Consider the following 18063-nt stretch of genomic DNA (forward strand, 5'->3'; position numbering starts at 1 on the left):
ATATAGACTGCTAAAATCTAATGCTAAGCAAGATTCCAAGATACTTGTAAAATGGTTGAGTTGGGGAGATCTGACTAAATCAGTACAGATATTACTGGAAAAATAACAACAGTAATTTTTCTGTTAAACATGAGAGTATGTGAAAGATTGCACATGCTGATTGATTCCCATTATGATGGACTATATGTGGTATATCAAGATTTAAAATTTTTTATCCTATGTATTTTGACAAAAATAGTTTATGCTTGATCAGTGGCATTCATTAATGCACCATTATATTGGCTATTTCTGTGAGCCATCCATAATGGTCAAGAGACACAATACCTTGTAATTTGGGTAATATAATGTACACATTTGAATTCTAAGCCTTGAGGCTAGTGTGCTTGAGTAAGTCAGTAAACTAGTTCGTGGGAAGTTGAGCAGTGGAAAACTGGAAGAAAGATGAAAAACTTGCCTATGCAAGACCAACTTTAACAGGAAAGGGGAAAGAAGTGGGTGAGGCATCTCTGCTGCTTGCCCCCTCCCCCCATTATAGGAAGAGTGGTTAATATTGGGGAACGTTTGGAAGCACAGATGAAGCAGTGAAGACTTAAGTATAGGCTGCCAGAGCAGACAGTTGAGAGATTTGAAAATGTCAGGCTTGGTGGCTGTAAAGGTGAGGGAAGGGCCAGCAGCAGGATGTAATCCCAGCGCCTTTCTGTAGAAAAGAGTTAGCGGCTTTGGGGAATTGATTGGAGACTGTGTAGAATGTTAGCCTCTGTACCTCTTTGAAGTTCTGTTCTCTGATTTTTGCATTTAAGTGGGCACTTAAAATTTTTAGTTATACTTTACTACATTTAAAGGAGAAATTACATGCCTTAGTGCTATTCTTCAATTTGAAAGTTTGCTAAGGTCTCTGGATGGTTCCGTTTAGAATTTCAAGAGCCTTATTTTGTATCAGTTATGTGCTATAAATATTGAACAGCAATGAGTTCATGCATTTACCTTAATCACCTGAGATGATTAAATTATCAATATAAAACAAAACATATCATTACATCCTTCCAGATCCTAGTTCATGTAATTTAAGGGTAATGCAGCATTGTTAAAAGCAAATAAATGTTCATGTCAAACAAACTGGGTGGGATCTGAGCTCCACTATTTACTAGCTGTGTGACTTAACTTTTGTGTACCTCAGTTCATAACCTGTAAAATAGGGATGAGAAAATACATATCTTGGAAATAATGTATGAGATAATGCTTGTAATGTGCTTGTTTTATTAGTGCAATGGTTGAGGTATACCGAGTGCTCAATCAATGTTAGTTATTATATTATACTAAACTACATGTGACTTTAAATATATAAGCCTATAACTAGCTGGCTCTACCTTCATGTGACGTGTCTGCTACTGTTGATTTCCCATCTCTGCAGTGCAGTTTTTGAGTTTTATTTCTAATAACATAAAATACTTGGCATCCTGTAGTCCAGTAATGCCAGTTGTTTGACATTTGGCAAGTTGAAAGTAATTCAGAAAATCCTAATGGTCCAGCACCTGTGGCTAGCACATTTGCTATGATTAGTTTCATAGTGCATGGGTGATGAGATTTATTAACTTGGAGATTCCTCCAGACATGGAAGAGAGAGGGAGAAAAGCCTAAAAGTAAATTACTCTGGCATCAAGCTAATTATTACATAACAAAATTTGTTGAATTGGCTCGGTCCAACTGTCATTAGATTGCTGCAGAAGCAATAATATAGAATATACTGAATAATTTATATCAGGGGGAAAAAAGCAACACCTATGACCAGAAATCTAGAGTTAAGAGAGCATCAAAGATCCATGTGATTCTCAGATCTCCTGCTGTCTTAATTTCAGCTACTATTCTACATTGGGATGTTGATATTACTGAAGATAAGCCTGGTGATCCTAGCTAGCATGACTATAACATAGCAGTTTTTTTTTTTTTAATTTTTTTTTAACGTTTATTTATTTTTGAGACAGAGAGAGACAGAGCATGAACGGGGGAGGGTCACAGAGAGAGGGAGACACAGAATCTGAAACAGGCTCCAGGCTCTGAACTGTCAGCAGAGTCCGACGCGGGGCTCGAACCCATGGACCGTGAGATCATGACCTGAGCCGAAGTCGGACGCTTAACCGACCGAGCCACCCAGGCGCCCCTAGCATAGCAGTTTTAAGTGAACATTTAAAAAACATTTTTACCAATACAGTAATTTATTTAATTTAATTCAGTGAAAAATTTTTATTAAGGTAATACCAGTCTATTGTAAATGAAGAGTTATGCTTTTTGAAATGTCACACTATAATGATATAGGGCAATGAAGGATTATTCATCTATTTAATTTTTTTTTTAACCAATTGGTTCCTGGTTCCTGATTGGGCCAAGGAAGAACTTTGGGGAGGTGAATAAAGAATGGCCCTAGCAGACTTGATGCAGGGTTTACCTGTTTATTCAATGTTTGGCAAACATAATGGAATGTATTTATTTTAGTCCATGTTTCCCCCACATGTTTCTCAAATTGTGTTTCATGCCTTCTTTTTTGAGAAGTTTTAAAATTTCATTTTTATTTTAATTGTCTTTAAAATAGATATAAGCATGATTAAAGTATTCTTTTAAATCAGCTACTAAGGAGTGGTAAGGAAAGAAAATATTAGTAGTTTTTTTTTTAATCTATAAAAGGAAAGAAGTTATGCTTCACTAATATTTATTATATATACTTAAAGTAGCAAATATGTATGATGTACAAATTAGTAGGTATATATGGGTGTGCCCTCCTATTTTTTTAACTAACAGGAATGCATGATTTAAAATATGTGGAAACTCTTATATAAATAACTGACACACTGTTTGGATTCAAAGCCAGTTTGAACTTATACAATTTCAGTGCTCACTTTTTCTTTAGTTTTGTGTTGAGAGAAGGCCATATTGCCATATGTTTTGTTGTGTGATGTAGGTTTTGCAGGGCCTTGAATAGAGTGAGAGTTGAGTCATCACACATGGTCGTATAGGATTGCCAGACTGTAAGAATATCTTATTCTTGTATCGATTGGATATATTTGAGGGATTTTGTCTCAGTTTTAATAGGATACAAAGCAGATTGCTGTTGTTATATGAATATAGTAGTATATCTTTAGTGTAGATTTATTTTCTTTGGTTTTGATTCCAGCAGTGATTGATCTGATACCCCCTCAGTGAAGACTTAAAAAAACTGCTGTGATACTAACCTGATATTCAAGTGACAAAGACACTTTAAGGAGTCAGCAAGTTAGATAACTGCTGTTTGGAGAATGTTTATTGGCAAAGTCTTAAATATAAGATCGGATTATCCTGAACAGTCAAGTAACATACCAGGAATTTATGAATCACATTTTGTACAGCATACTTTTGTGAACATTTTCTGTATTACTGAGTTACATTGTAGTGTAGATATCAAAATACAGAAAAAAGAAAAGAAATATAGGACCAGACCTCTGATGTTATCTCTTTTTCCTGTGAAATACAATAGCAGACATTCAGTTTTAGCAAAATAACATCATCCTTCAAATGGAGTTAATGTTTTTAGAGTATTATTAGTTTGGTAGTTTTTTAAAAATATGATTTATAATTTTGTATTTGTTCATAGTTTTATAAGAACTATAAGCCTAAGCAGTTTGCTTTCACTTCTATATTTTAGTATTATTATACAAATAATTTAACCTTGGACCAAGTGAGAATTTTTTTTCTTCAGAAAAGCGTTCTGAACCTTTCTTAAGTTTTAGAAATAGTGAATTAGAATATGTGGTGTGACTTCTACATCTTTGAAATACAGTCTGTTTCCAGTCCTGTTTTTTTTTTTCATTGATTATCCACAAATAAAATGATTTTTTAAATGACATTGATTATGTTAACTGAAGGTTATGATGCTGTTATATTGAGGCTCAGAATTGTCTGTAGGAAAAATGTTGATTGAATTTATCATTTTAAGCTGAAATTACTACTTTTTGACATTGACATTTATAGATATTTAATAATCATTTCATTTCATAGAGCGAAATTAACCATAAGTCAAATGGCCTAAAGTTGTACTCCTATATTGAGATTTGGAAGTCAGTTCAGTCTTATTTAATGATGGCTTATAACAAAAAAGATGATTGATAATAACTTAATGTAAGTTTGTCATCTTAAATTATGAAAAAAGAAAAGATCTATTTTTCCATTTTAAGAGGAGTAACTTTCACAATTCTGTGAGCATGAATCAGTAACAGCTGAAGTCTGATCTTTGAATGCGGCAGGGTTGGAACCCTTTCAAAATAGAAATCTAGCCAATTTTCAAGAAAAATCACAATGTTTCAGTTTTGAACTTTAATGTATTTGGAACATATGCAGCAGAACACTTTCTTCTTGCTGTCTCCTGCCAAACTAATTATGTATGCCACATTTAATTTTTCCCTTATGTTTGGGAAGCTCAGTATATGGTAGAATAAAGAATTGCCTGATTCATGTTCACCACTTTTAATGGTAAGATCAAGATGAGAAGTATTTAAGATAAATTTTATAATCTTCTCTCAAAGAAAATATATGCAAAAATGAAAATGTTTCATTCACTCAGCAGATATTTATTGAATACTTACTATATGCCAGGCTCTTTTACTATGATTGGGTGTGAGAGATACAGTTGTGAACAGGACAGATAAAGCCCCTGTCCTCAGAGAGCTTATATTCCACTAGAGGTGGTGGGGGGAGATGATGAGGATTTCAAATTCATAAATGACCTATAGAAAATAAACACCTAATAAGAATGGGGTAGCTTAGCTGAGATTGGAATGATAGGAAGATCTGGGAGAAGTCTAAATGTAGTTCGTCAGTAAGTAGCCCCTAAAGTGGGAAGGGCCTGGCGTATTCCTGGAACAGAAAGGCCAGGGTGGAAGGAGCATAGTGAATGTGGATGCTAGGAGCTGCAGTTAGAGAGGTATGCAGAAGCCACATTAAGAAAGCCTTTAGACCATGAAAGGAATTTCAGCTTTCCTCTAATTATAATGAGTCTTTAGAGGATTTTAAATGGGAAAATTTAATGGTTTGATTTACTTAGTTTAATGATTTGACTTATTTAAGAAAGATCAGTCTGGTAGTTATAAGGAGAATGACTTGTAAGATTAGGGCAAAACTGGAAGCAGGAAGCCAGATAGCGAACTATTTCAGTATCTAGTTAAGAGATGGTGTCTGGTATTATGGAGATGGAGTGGAGCCAGTGAACAATGATTGGCCTGGGGGTGTGTTCTGTGGCACACTGATCGCACTTGCATGTTTCCATTCTTAAGCATTTAAGATTCTGAAAGTTAAATTTTTGGAGTATCGTAGCTTAATGTGGACTCTATAAGTCTTAAGAATGTCAAATATTTCTAAAATTTTATTTTACTTTTTTTTAATGTTTATTTATTTTTGAGAGAAAACGAGAGAGCAAGCAGGGGAAGGGCAGAGAGAGGGAGACAGAAAATCCAAGCAGGTGCTATGCTGTTAGAGCAGAGCCCAATGCGGGGCTTGAACCCACGGACCATGAGATCATGACCTGAGCTGAAGTCAGATGCCTAACCAACTGAGCCACCCAGGTGCCCCAAATATTACTAAAATTTTAAAAAATATTTGGAGAGGATAGTGTAGCTCTTTCAGCTTCCCTTTGCTCTATGGCATAAAACTTAAGTTAGTAATTTCAGGTTCTGTGGATAAGTTCATGCCAGATTGTTCTAAATTCCCTTCTTTAAAGTGTATACTACATAAGGATATGAAAACAATTAAAAATTTCTTTTAAAAAATGTACTCAATAATTATTTTTGTTATTTTTAATGAAAAGAATGAACATAATTGCCTCATGATATAAATAAAATGTATCTGCTTTTAACTTTTTGGTTTTATTTAAGTAGCATATTTCCTGGAATTTTTTTTTTCCTAGTCACATTGTTCTGATGCTTGCAGACGATATGGCATGCAACCCTAGAAATCCCAAACCAGCTACAGTGTTTAGTCACAAGAATATGGAACTAAATGTGTATGGAGATGATGTGGAAGTAGATTATAGAAGTTATGAGGTAACGTTGTTTAATTTAGCAACATTTTTGAAATGTAGATATCATTACTTTGAAGCTCTAAAATAGCGATAGAATAAAATAGTCTTTTTCTTTAAACTTTGTATATAACTGTCACTGAAGCATTGATATAATTCTGTCTCTGCAGTTCATAGGAGTAAAACTAATACAGTATGAACATTTCATATATATATCTGGGATAGGACAACTTTATCTTAGCTTTTATGTTACAGTATTTTAGTGAGTTTTCATGTATCAACCTTTTTTTTTTTTACAGTAAATGTATTGTTCATGTTTCATATTTGACCTAAAATATCAAGCTTTGTATTTTTAGTAAACACATTAATTGTGGAAAAATTAAAATGATTAACAAAAAACTCACCCATATTTCCACTAGAGGTAATTTTAATATGCTTCCAGTGTTTTATCCATATATGATTAAAAATCAAAATGTAAATTTGAAAGATGACATTATACTATAATTTTTTCCCTTTGAAACTTCATTTTAAATTTAATAGGTAGTGAATATGTTTAAGATTTGAAGCCTGCTTTGATGAAGTCTTCCTCACTAATCCTTCCCCTTTTACCAAGCCTACCAAAAGTAAGACACAATTTTTGGTGTCTCCAGACCTGTTTGAAGCAATTTTAAAATATCAACTCTATCTCCTGCCAGCCTGTAAGCTCTTTGAAGCCATGGCCTGTTTATGTATCTTATACCTAGCCAGTACTTATAGCCCTTTGAAGGCACTGGGAATATTTGTTCAGTGATTAAATGTGCATGAATATTCGACTTTTTACTTGTTTATTTAGTCGTCATAAAATATAAACCAAAAATTTCCCTTCCTTGTTAGCCAACAAGACTCTTATTAAAACATTTAGCATTTTGCTCTCTTCTGGGAAAAATGTAAACCAAACATTATATACACATACATATACATACACACATGAACACACATACATACACATATACATTTACATACTCATGATCTAAGGAAAGGTCAAACAAGAAAGTTGGATAGAATTTCTGCTTTTTAAATTTAGATCTGTGTAATATAACTTCAAATATGCTTTCAAAGAATCCTAGAGATCCACACATTTCAGGTTAGGAAATCTGGCTTAAAGTGTGATGAATTTTTTACATGTTAAAGTTACCCCTAACATAATTAAAGTAACAAAATGCATTAAAAAATCAAAGATACATAATTTAGGGATTATTTATGGAACTATCATTATGGCTTTATTTTTATGATTCATTATGGACCTATCTTTCAAATTTTATATAGAATTCACCAGGCAGTTGTACAGATTAACTGCAGTAGTTATAATGTTGTTAGATTTATTTATAGAACAAGTTTCTATATTTTGTATCTTCCCAAAGAATTGCCTTTGAAAAAAGATAAATAATTTTTAAGTTTTTGGGCAATATTTTGCATAGCATTTAAAGTTTTAAATTTAATTAACTGATTTTTCCCCAAGGTAGTTTTGTTAGCTGTTAGTATTTAATGGAAGCAAGTCAATTTTGAGGTATATATTTAAGGTATATATTTAATTGAGTTATATTTCTTTTTGTGTTTTATTTTCAGTTTATGCTGAGTAATTCATAGAGAAAGAAAGAGGAATGTTTTTGAAAACTAAAAAAAATTATCACGTTTCCCTGAGTTCTATTTCATTTGATTTCTTCTTCTTTTTTTTTTTTTTTTCAGGTGACTGTGGAGAATTTTTTACGGGTATTAACTGGCAGGATCCCACCTAGTACTCCTCGGTCAAAACGTCTTCTTTCTGATGATAGGAGCAATATTCTTATTTATATGACTGGTAATTTCAGAATTTAAATATTTAGTAAGAGAATATATTGTAACTCTTCTCAAGAAGGAATCTTCATGGAAAGAAATTTAAACATTTGTTTTGTAGTTCTCTTTTCTCATAGGACAACTTGAAATGATATTTGGAAACAGTATGATATACTGTCCCTCAGTTTATGATCTTTATTTATTTATTTATTTATTTATTTATTTTTACTATTACCCTGGTAAAAACTTACTACCTTTTACTTAGGATCCTGGCTATCGCTTTGTCTTCAGTTTTGTCTCCTGTTAATCATCCTACTAAAATATTTAATTAAAATAGCAAATCTGTCCTTCCTTTGTGTGAAACTTTACAATGGTTTCCTGTTGATGGAGTCTCAAATTTTAGTGTGTATGAAGATTATTTGAATGCAAATACTCAGGTCTTTCCTAAAATTCTGATTTAGTTTTGGTCCAGTTTGAGCTCACAGGACTGCAGTGTGTTCTGAGGGGCCACTGACGTAGACAGGTTTTTCTACCTTGATGGCCTGTGGGAAGTACCTTTTAAAAAGCTGCACAAAGGAGCTTATAGGTATGCTAATGATGGTGCTGATATGTTTCTTACTTTACAGCAAAAGAAACAGAGACATAGAAAGATTTAAGTTATTTGCCTAAGTTAACACAGTCATTAAGTGGCAAAGCTAGCATTTGAATCCGACAGACTGGCTCTATCCCTGTATTCTTAAGGTCACAATCTTCTGGTCAGCTCTCATGGGACAGTGGTTGATGGTAGTAAACACTTTGATTTTTATGTGGGAATGACACTTACTGGTAGTAATAGCGTTCCCGGTATACACTGTGAATAGAACTAGCGTACTATGGCACCAGCTAGTGTCTGCAACCTCTTTCTCACCACAGTATTTGCCTGGTATTTGAGAAATTTATTTATGGAAACTCACTTCTGACATAATAATGAAGCCAGTGCAAAAGTATAAATGTGCTTTTATATGATAAAATGATGAGAACTTTTAAAGATATTAGATCTATTTTTTTGCACAGTGTATCATTATTCTGTTTTTAATTGGTATAATAGGAAATTAAATTTTTCATTTTCACAGTACTTTTAATTTTAGAGTGTAAAATAACAAATGCTATTAAAATACTGCCATGAGTGAAGTAAATGCTTGTATCTGGATGTATGCAGTTTGTATTTTTTTTAAAAATGCATATATTTGATCTTTTTAACTCTTCCTACAAGGACATGGTGGAAATGGTTTCTTGAAATTTCAAGATTCTGAAGAAATTACCAACATAGAACTTGCAGATGCTTTTGAGCAAATGTGGCAAAAAAGACGGTAATTAGCAGATGATTACTTTTCATAAGATAAATTAATACCTAATTTTTCCATGGTTAGTGGATTTGTAGATCTTACTTTATGAGATTTTAATTTATTTTAATAGTTTCTTCTACTCTTTTAGGTTTATGTTTGTTATTTCTACTGAACTGAATTATTTTTAAAAGAAACCTCAGTGTCATTAAAGAGTATTAAAAAAAAAAGTTAACTTTTTAAGATTAGCTGTCTGTTATATTTAGCATTGTTTTTGGAGGAAATAAGAGTCCCACAATCAAGTTCCCCATTATGTACAGGGTTTGTGAACATATATTTATTTTCCAGCTTCAGCCTGTTGTTACTTTTTTGTACATTCTCTGACCCTCCACATGAGAGCAGTACATTATTTCTTCTTTGGAAGAAAATGCTGAAATTACAATTAATATAATATTTGTAACAACTCACATTAAGGATGATATGTATGTTGTTAGTAATCCATGGTAAGCACCCCCCCCCCCCAGTTGAAAGTTGTCAATGAAAGTAAGAGAGTAGAAAGCAGCAGAAGTGCTTTTAACTTGATTATCTTCAATAAAAACTTCTGGGTTACCTTCTAAACACATGGCACAGACAGGAATGTGATGCTTACTCTGCCTTCAGAGTGTTTAAAATCTAGTGTATGTACACAACTGTGCTACATGTTAAATGTAAATATTGAATTACATGCATAAGAAGAATGAACGGAGGTGTTGAAGAGGAAACTTTTGCTAGGTACTAGTTTTATCTTATTCATAGCTTACATTTATTGGATATATACTAGGTACTAAGCACTGTGTTTTATATGTACTGTCTCATTTAGTTTTAATGATAACTCCATGAGGTAGATACTATTATTATTCCTGTTTTCACACGTGAGTAAATTGAGGCACAAAGAGATTAAGTAACTTGCTAGACTTTACACAAGTAGTCAGTCCAGCACTAGAATTCATTCCAAAGTCCAGTCATAGGGCTGACTCTCTGAATTGTTCTAGTATACTGCCCCTCGTAACCTTAGATGTTTCTGCTTCAGGGGCCTCCTCAGATTTTGTCTCAGAACAAATATGCCATATGAATTGTTCCTTTTGTCACATGCTTAGATATTATGGTGCAAGATTCCTTGTTTTCTTTTCTAGGTGCAATGTTAGCTGTTTACCTAGATCCAGTGTCTGAAAAACTTCTGAAAAAAGTTTCTATCTGCTCCCTACCTTCACCAGCTAGGCAATGCATTTTAAAATATAGATTGACCTTACCCTACATTTTTGAAACTAATTTTCTCCATCTTCCCAAATTTATTGTAAATGTTAACTACATAGTGCTGTTCTCCTTTTCCCAAATAATTACACTTTTTCAAATTTAGGTGCCGTAGTACAGCTTTTTTCCTCTCCTGGGATGTGCTATTCCTTTCTTTTTTAGTTAAAATAATTCACCCTTCCTTGCCCATGACAGACATCACCTTTCCCTGATCTGCCTTTCTTTACAGTTCCCTCTCTTCCTTTCTCTATGCTCTTAGAGCATTTGATTTTGCTAGACTTGAAGCTCTATGAAGGCAGGGAGGGACTGCTGTATCCCCAGCTTAGTGTGAGGCTTACTGTAGGCTCTAATAGCTATTTGTAACTCTTACCACATTCCCTTTAGTTATATGTTCATATGTTTCTCTTCCAGTTAGATTTTAAGCTTTTTGAGTATGCTAAGTCATATATTTTTATTTTTTCCTGAACCTGGACTCGTTTTCTAGGACAGCATGGGTGCCAAATAACTGGTTTTTTAATTGAATATTCATTTGGATTCAAGATAAGGGAGGGGGAAAGAGTTGAGGCAGCCACTTTGTGGTCCAACCACTACTCCCTGTTGAGGTAGTTTCCCTGGACAGGATTATAGCTTTGATATTTCTAATATCAAATTTGTACTGGGAATTCTACTGAAAACTCTCAAATTTTTAATGAAATGACTAAGATATGATTTCAAGACTTCAACATCTTATGCAAGTATTATAAAAATATTACTCAATGTATTATTAACAGCATGATTCATGTCAAAGATATTACCACTTTTCTTTCAGCTACAATGAGCTGCTCTTTATTATTGATACTTGTCAAGGAGCATCCATGTACGAACGATTTTATTCTCCTAACATAATGGCTTTAGCTAGTAGCCAAGTGGGAGAAGATTCGCTCTCGGTAGGTGCATTCTTTCCATTTGTGAACTGCATTGTCTTTGGAATATGTTGCTATTTTGGAAATCACTTGTATGCTTTATGAATATATTTGGGTTTTTTTTAGTCTCAGACTTTTTAACACCTTAGAAGGAAATTTTTGTTGCATTTAAAACATTTTCTTAAAATGATGAGATTAGACATATACTTCTTTCTTCTGCTTTGCTTTAAAAAAATTATTGCAGTATAATTGACATACAATATTATGTTAGTTTCAGGTATACAATATAATGATTTAATATTTGTATATATTATAATCACTACAATGAGCTGGTTAACATATGTCACAATACCAAAACAAAAAACAAAAAAACAAAAAAAAATCACCATACATACAGAATTTTTTTTCCTTGTAATGAGAACTTGTAAGATTTACTTTCTTAGCAACTTTTAAATCTGCAATACAGTATTATTAACAATAGTCACCGTGCTGTACATTACATCTCATGTCTTATTAAATTTATAACTGCAGTTTGTCCTTTTGGCTCCCTTCACCCATTTGGTCTTACCCCCACCTCTCATCGGGCAACCGCCAATCTGTTCTCTGTATCTATAAGGTTGGTTTTTGTTCTAGTCGTTGTTTTTAGATTACATGTATAAGTGAGATCATATAGTATTTGTCTTTCTCTGACATATTTCATTTAGTATAATGCCCTTAAGATCCATCCATGTTGGGCGCCTGGGTGGCTCAGTCGGTTGAGTGGCCGACTTCGGCTCAGGTCATGATCTCACGGTCCGTGAGTTCGAGCCCTGCGTCGGGCTCTGTGCTGACAGCTCAGAGCCTGGAGCCTGTTTCGGATTCTGCGTCTCCCTCTCTCTCTGCCCCTCCCCTGTTCATGCTCTGTCTCTCTCTGTCTCAAAAATAAATAAACGTTAAAAAAAAAAAAAAAGATCCATCCATGTTGCCATAAATGGCGAGATTTCATTTTTTTTATGGCTTAATAATATGCCCTTGTATATGCTTTGCTTTTTCATAGCATCAACCTGATCCTGCAATTGGAGTCCACCTTATGGATAGATATACATTTTATGTCTTGGAATTTTTGGAAGAAATTAATCCAGCTAGTCAAACTAATATGAATGACCTTGTAAGTATTTGCTTGATTTGATTATAGCACATAGGTCTGCTTAATGCGGTAAGTGAAGTCCTTTACTCCCCGTACTCCTGGGGTACTGTTTCATATGTTGAATGGTAGCCTTTTAAATGGTTTTGAATTTCCCTTTACAGTAATATCTCTGTCTTTACTACAGGAGGCCTCAAGCTTTAGTCCAACTAAAGTCAACTAAATTCCTTGAGGTGCTTTCTTGTTTTCATTCATTTTCTCATGCTCTTTTCTCTACCAGAAATGTACTTTTTTTAGATTCACCTATTCAAATTCTGTCTATTCTTTGGGAGTCAAATCAGATCCTACCTCCTTCAGGAAATAGCCCCATAATTCTTCCCTGTTGGATTTAAGTAAGATAAATAAAGTTTTTCAGAGATTTCTCTTTTGTACCACTTATCATAGTCTGCCTTTTTCTGAACTTACTGAGTGTAATAAGATGTTGGAGAAAAGGGATTTTCTCTTACATATTTGTGTCCACCCTACAACTTCTAGTACAGTGTTTTGATGTGGCTTCTTGAATTTAGTTCAATCTTTTTTCTTGACTTTTCTATATTGATTGTACCCTTAAATTAGATCTACTCTGAAGTTGCTCTTGAAAGTAAGCAAAAGAAAAAGCTTGAAACAATTCTAGCCTGGATAATTACTGTGCATCAATGACTTTTGCTCTTATTTTTTCATTAATTTATAACTTGTTCTTTTATTCACAAACATTTTTTTGAGTTTTGGCTAAGTGCCAGCCACTGGCTATATCCTAGTGAAAGAGGCAGACACTGTCCCTGCCTTCGTGGAGCAGGGAGAATGATGGGGAAGCCAAGTAGATGGGGCTTACCATTTAGATAATTTTAATTAAAGAAGTTCTGGGCTCCTGGGTGGCTCAGTTGTTGAGCATCTGACTCTTGATTTAGGCTCCTGTCATGTTTGCGGGGTCATGGGATCAAGCCCACGTCAGGCTCTGCACTGAGTATGGAGCCTGCTTAAGATTGTCTCTCTCTCTTTCTTCCTCTGCCCCTCTCTCCCACTCATGCGCACTCTAAGATAAAAAAAGTTCTGCAGAATTCTGAAAACCACTGTTGTGAGCTATCATATTTGATAACATAGAACTATTTCTTACGTTTTGAAGGTTATATATTTTGATGCCTGTTAAATCTTAATATGAATTTGGAAATTAAATCTTGTTATAATGCTACTTTATAAGAAAACTATAGTCACCTAAATTCTAGTTACTATAGTGGTTAAGTTTATTCCCTTTTTTAAAAAATTTTTTTATTTAAAAAAGTTTTTTTTTCTTAACGTTTATTTATTATTGAGAGACAGAGAGACACATAGCATGAGCATGGAAGGGGCAGAGAGAGGAGAAGACACAGAATCTGAAGCAGGCTCCAGGCTCTGAGCTGTCAACACAGAGCCCGACGCAGGGCTCGAACTCACAAACTGTGAGATCGTGACCTGAGCCAAAGTCGGGTGCTCAACCGACTGAGCCACCCAGGTGCCCCAAGTTTATTCCCATTTTTAATTATACATTGTATATTTTATTTAATATGTGAGACACGGTCTCAAAAGTTTACCATATATGCACTTTACACTTCAAATAGACGTCTAATGGATTAAAAAAAAAAATACTCTGTCTCTCTAAAATAAATATTGAAAAAAAATTAAAAAATAATAACTTCTTCCATTGAAATCATACAGGAAAAACTGAAGAAACTCCTGTTTTGTTTGTGTGTTTGTTTTTGCCCACAGTTGCTGTGTGGTTTTTATTTTTTTATTTTGTGTGTGTGTGTAGTTTTTAATAAACATTCCTCACTAATATCTTGTTTTCCACTTCCATGTTTTTAATTGAATGATTATTTTAATCTTGTTCAGTAAGAATGATCCATTTCCTTGAAGTTAAATATTATAGTGAATTGGCATGTCTCCAGATGTTGTGAACTAATACCTATTCTGTTGGATTAAATGTGTTGGGTATCAGCCGTATTCAGAGTGTACTATATCAGGTGCTTCAGGAGCAGCAAAATTAGAAGACATTGTGCTTAGCCCCTTAAAAATTTTTAGTGTCATTGGTAACTGTTGCAAAGCACATTTATAGAGTGTCGCCTGTTATCTCAAGTCTCTGGATCCTCCAGGTAATCTTCTGTCCTCTGTGAACATCTAACTCTTGCTATGTACCTTTAAGATACTTGTGCTTTTAATATTTCTCTGTAATTGTTTATATTTGTGACGTTCCTTCGAGGCTTTCAGCTTCTTAAATAAGCAGTATAAGAACCATGCTTTATGTATCTTATTACCCCCAGAACTTAATTATAGTACCTAGTGTATTTATAGATTTTCAGTGAATATTCTGAATGAATGAAAAGATATGACAACAATGCACATTTGTATGATTCCTTTAAATCCAGTGGGATTGGTCATTAAAATTTTTCTTGGAAGAGAGAGACTTTCAGGTTTGGAAGCAGAGAAGTATAGCATATTCCAGGAAAATGGAATACATGCAGAGGCACAAAAGTTGGAATATGTCATCATCCTTGTCTTTGACAGTTTTATAATCTGGTTAGAGTGTGGAGATTCTGTGAGTGAAGGAGATTATGAAAAGTGAATGTTGGTAAGGCTAAGGAAACCAGAATGATATGATAAAATTTTCTTGAAGGAAGGAATAACTTCAAAGAAAGTGAAGTACAATGATTTTAGCAGCAAAGAAGATAACTACTTTTTATCTTGTTCCCCAAGCTCATTCCACTGTGCTTTTCCTGCTTTCTTCTGCTGGTACTTAATAAAGCCCACCAAGTTGCTCATACAGGAATGCCTTCAGTATACATAGGACTTCAATCTTATTTTTGTTTATTTTGTTTTATCTTTTTTTTTTTTTTAATTTTTTTTAACGTTTATTTATTTTTGAGACAGAGAGAGACAGAACATGAACAGGGGAGGGGCAGAGAGAGAGGGAGACACAGAATCTGAAACAGGCTCCAGGCTCTGAGCTGTCAGCACAGAGCCCGACGTGGGGCTCGAACTCACGGACCGTGAGATCATGACCTGAGCCGAAGTCGGACGCTTAAGCGACCGAGCCACCCAGGCGCCCCTATTTTGTTTTATCTTTTACTTTGTTTCTGCAACTTTTCATCTGTATCATCCTTCCTGCTTGGCATTTTACTTTCTTGTAAAATCTGTTTGGCATTTTACTTTCCCCACCCTTTTGCCTTCACTGCTTCTTAATTTATGTCCTGATCTCTTTGTATTTCCTTTTCCTGCTTTCCTGAACCAGGAAGGCATTGTGATGCTAGGCAAATTACTTAATCTTTTAGTAGTTTAAAGTAGAGATAATAATTTTGATATACCTCAAAGTTATTGTTGGGCTTAAATGAGAATATCTACGAATTACTTAGCACAGTGCTTAGATCACTTTGTTTCTTAAATTCTAGCTGCTCTGCCCTTCCCCACCCATATCCCATCACATTGGCGATTACTTTTGCATGTGGTCTTGTCTCCACAGGTGGGCAAATGCTGTAGGCCCTAGGCCCTTACCAGCAGGCCTGTCATGGTTTTCTTCATATGTCCTGTGCTCCTGCCCAACTAGGTTATTTGCCCTACACATTTTTGCAGCCACTCCTTTAGTAAGAGAGTTATTTCCCATTGTTTCTCAGCCTTTCAGCTAAGATGGAGTGTAATATTTGTTTTCAGCAGTTTAGTATCTACTATATCTTCTATCCGAGGACAGTATATTAAATGGGTTTTTGGAGCAGGGAGGTGGAACAAGAGCTTGCCCCATCCACTGCTCTCATTGACCTGGTATTATAGTACCTCTAGGAATGGTACACCCTCTCACGGGAATGGCAGGGTTGCAAATGGCAGGCTGGTGTTGGGGCAGGAGTCACACGCCGGCACAGAAACCAAGCAGCCAGGCTCTAGTGTCCCTGGCCTGAGGACCTAAGGGCTCCCTTCTGCATGTGACTGCACATGTGTACTGTCACAGGTTGGCTGGCCTATATGTTTGTGGCTGTCAGGATCAGTCTCACCACACTCCATCCACCACAGGAAAGTCCTGGCTTCCTCCCTCCCCACTTGTGCCTCCATCTGTTTGTGTCACCACTCCCACAAAAGAATGCTATTTCCCATCTATAATCTACCTTTCCCTTCAGAAAATAGCTTAAATCCCACTCCCTCTTTTTTCTTATCCTCAACCTATAAAAAGTTTATCCTTTTCTGAAGCAGAATCTGTCACCTTTTTTTCTACCTTGTTATGTTTATTCATCTCCGATGTGGCTTAAAGGCTTGAGGATAGGACCATGGCTATCAACTTCTGTATCCTTTTTGGAAGATAACAGTATGAAATATATGTAGTAGACATTTTTTATCCTTTGCTGAGTGAATGAATGACTATATGTCTATCCTTGGTAATTCACTGATCTGGAATATCAGGGGTAAGGTTAACATAGAAATTATTGTGAGATCAATGTAGAGATGAAGTCATGGTTTTCAGGCTTTGTTCTTTGGAGCAGCAGAGTGTCTGGATGTGCCTTGAGTTTATTTTCATTATGGATAAACTAAGAAAGTTACTTAATTTATAGAATTTATACACAGCAGGAGAACAAAGGGCCTCTCTAGTGGGGGGGGGGGGGGGGGGTGTCTGTACTTCAACTTCCTGCCTTCCAGAGCAGCTCTGCTTTCATCTTTTATATTTTGGGCTACTGTGTAATATTTTATTTGAATTTAAAGTTTTGTTTTGTTTTTTAAATGAAGCATCATGATTATAAAATGTTTGAAAAACCATTCTGGGGGCTCCTGGATGGCTTACTCAGTTGAGCGTCTGACTCTTGATTTTGGCTCAAATCATGATCCCAGGGTCATGGAATCAAGCCACATGTTTGTCTACGAGCTGAGCATGGAGCCTGCTTAAGATTCTTTCTCCCCACCCTCCCTCCCTCACTGCACTTTCTCTCTCTCTAAAAGAAAAAAAAAATAATAAAACATTCTGGAAGAGCACCCCACTGAGACGAATGTAGTTACAAAAAACCCACAATGTTTCTTGTAGTGTTACATGTGAGTTCTCAGTAAATTTAAGGTCCAAAATATATTTGGTAGCATATGATTCAAAAAAACTGAATGTTTTTTTCCCTCCCTAGCCAGCTTCCCTTTTTATTACTTGTTCTAACGTCTGTATAGCTTTCTTAGAATGTCATGTACTACCATAGCAATGAAACTTTAATCTTTAGAATCAGTAGCTTCTTCAGGTTGGGAGAGCTTTAAAAATACAGAACAGTCTACTATACTGTGTTACTGATTTAATAAATGCTGTATGTATATGTGTGTATTTATTGTTACATATATCTTTTTCAGTTTCAGGTCTGTCCCAAAAGTCTATGTGTATCTACCCCTGGACATCGCACTGATCTTTTTCAAAGGGATCCTAAAAATGTCCTGATAACTGATTTTTTTGGAAGTGTGCGGAAAGTGGAAATTACAACAGAGACTATTCGTCTGCAACCAGATTTAGGAAACATGGAAAGCAGGTATTCATCTTGAATTATTATTTTCTTAGAA

At 34.9% G+C, this 18063-nt stretch overlaps 1 protein-coding gene and 1 non-coding gene across 2 annotated transcripts in view; both read left to right on the top strand.

Moving 5' to 3' along the window:
* Positions 1-18063, top strand: part of PIGK (phosphatidylinositol glycan anchor biosynthesis class K) — a 128737-nt gene that overhangs the window by 33161 nt on the left and 77513 nt on the right. The window contains exons 4-9 of the mRNA XM_049616982.1: positions 5927-6062; positions 7763-7874; positions 9102-9198; positions 11270-11387; positions 12400-12510; positions 17860-18032. Of these exons, the coding sequence (XP_049472939.1) occupies positions 5927-6062; positions 7763-7874; positions 9102-9198; positions 11270-11387; positions 12400-12510; positions 17860-18032 (747 nt within the window). The remainder of the gene's footprint in view (positions 1-5926; positions 6063-7762; positions 7875-9101; positions 9199-11269; positions 11388-12399; positions 12511-17859; positions 18033-18063) is intronic.
* Positions 16155-16345, top strand: LOC125913853 (U2 spliceosomal RNA). Its single transcript, XR_007455141.1, has one exon. It is a non-coding gene; the product is annotated as a U2 spliceosomal RNA (small nuclear RNA).

This window comes from Panthera uncia (assembly GCF_023721935.1).
Source record: "Panthera uncia isolate 11264 chromosome C1 unlocalized genomic scaffold, Puncia_PCG_1.0 HiC_scaffold_4, whole genome shotgun sequence".
NCBI classification, from domain to species: Eukaryota; Metazoa; Chordata; class Mammalia; order Carnivora; family Felidae; genus Panthera; species Panthera uncia.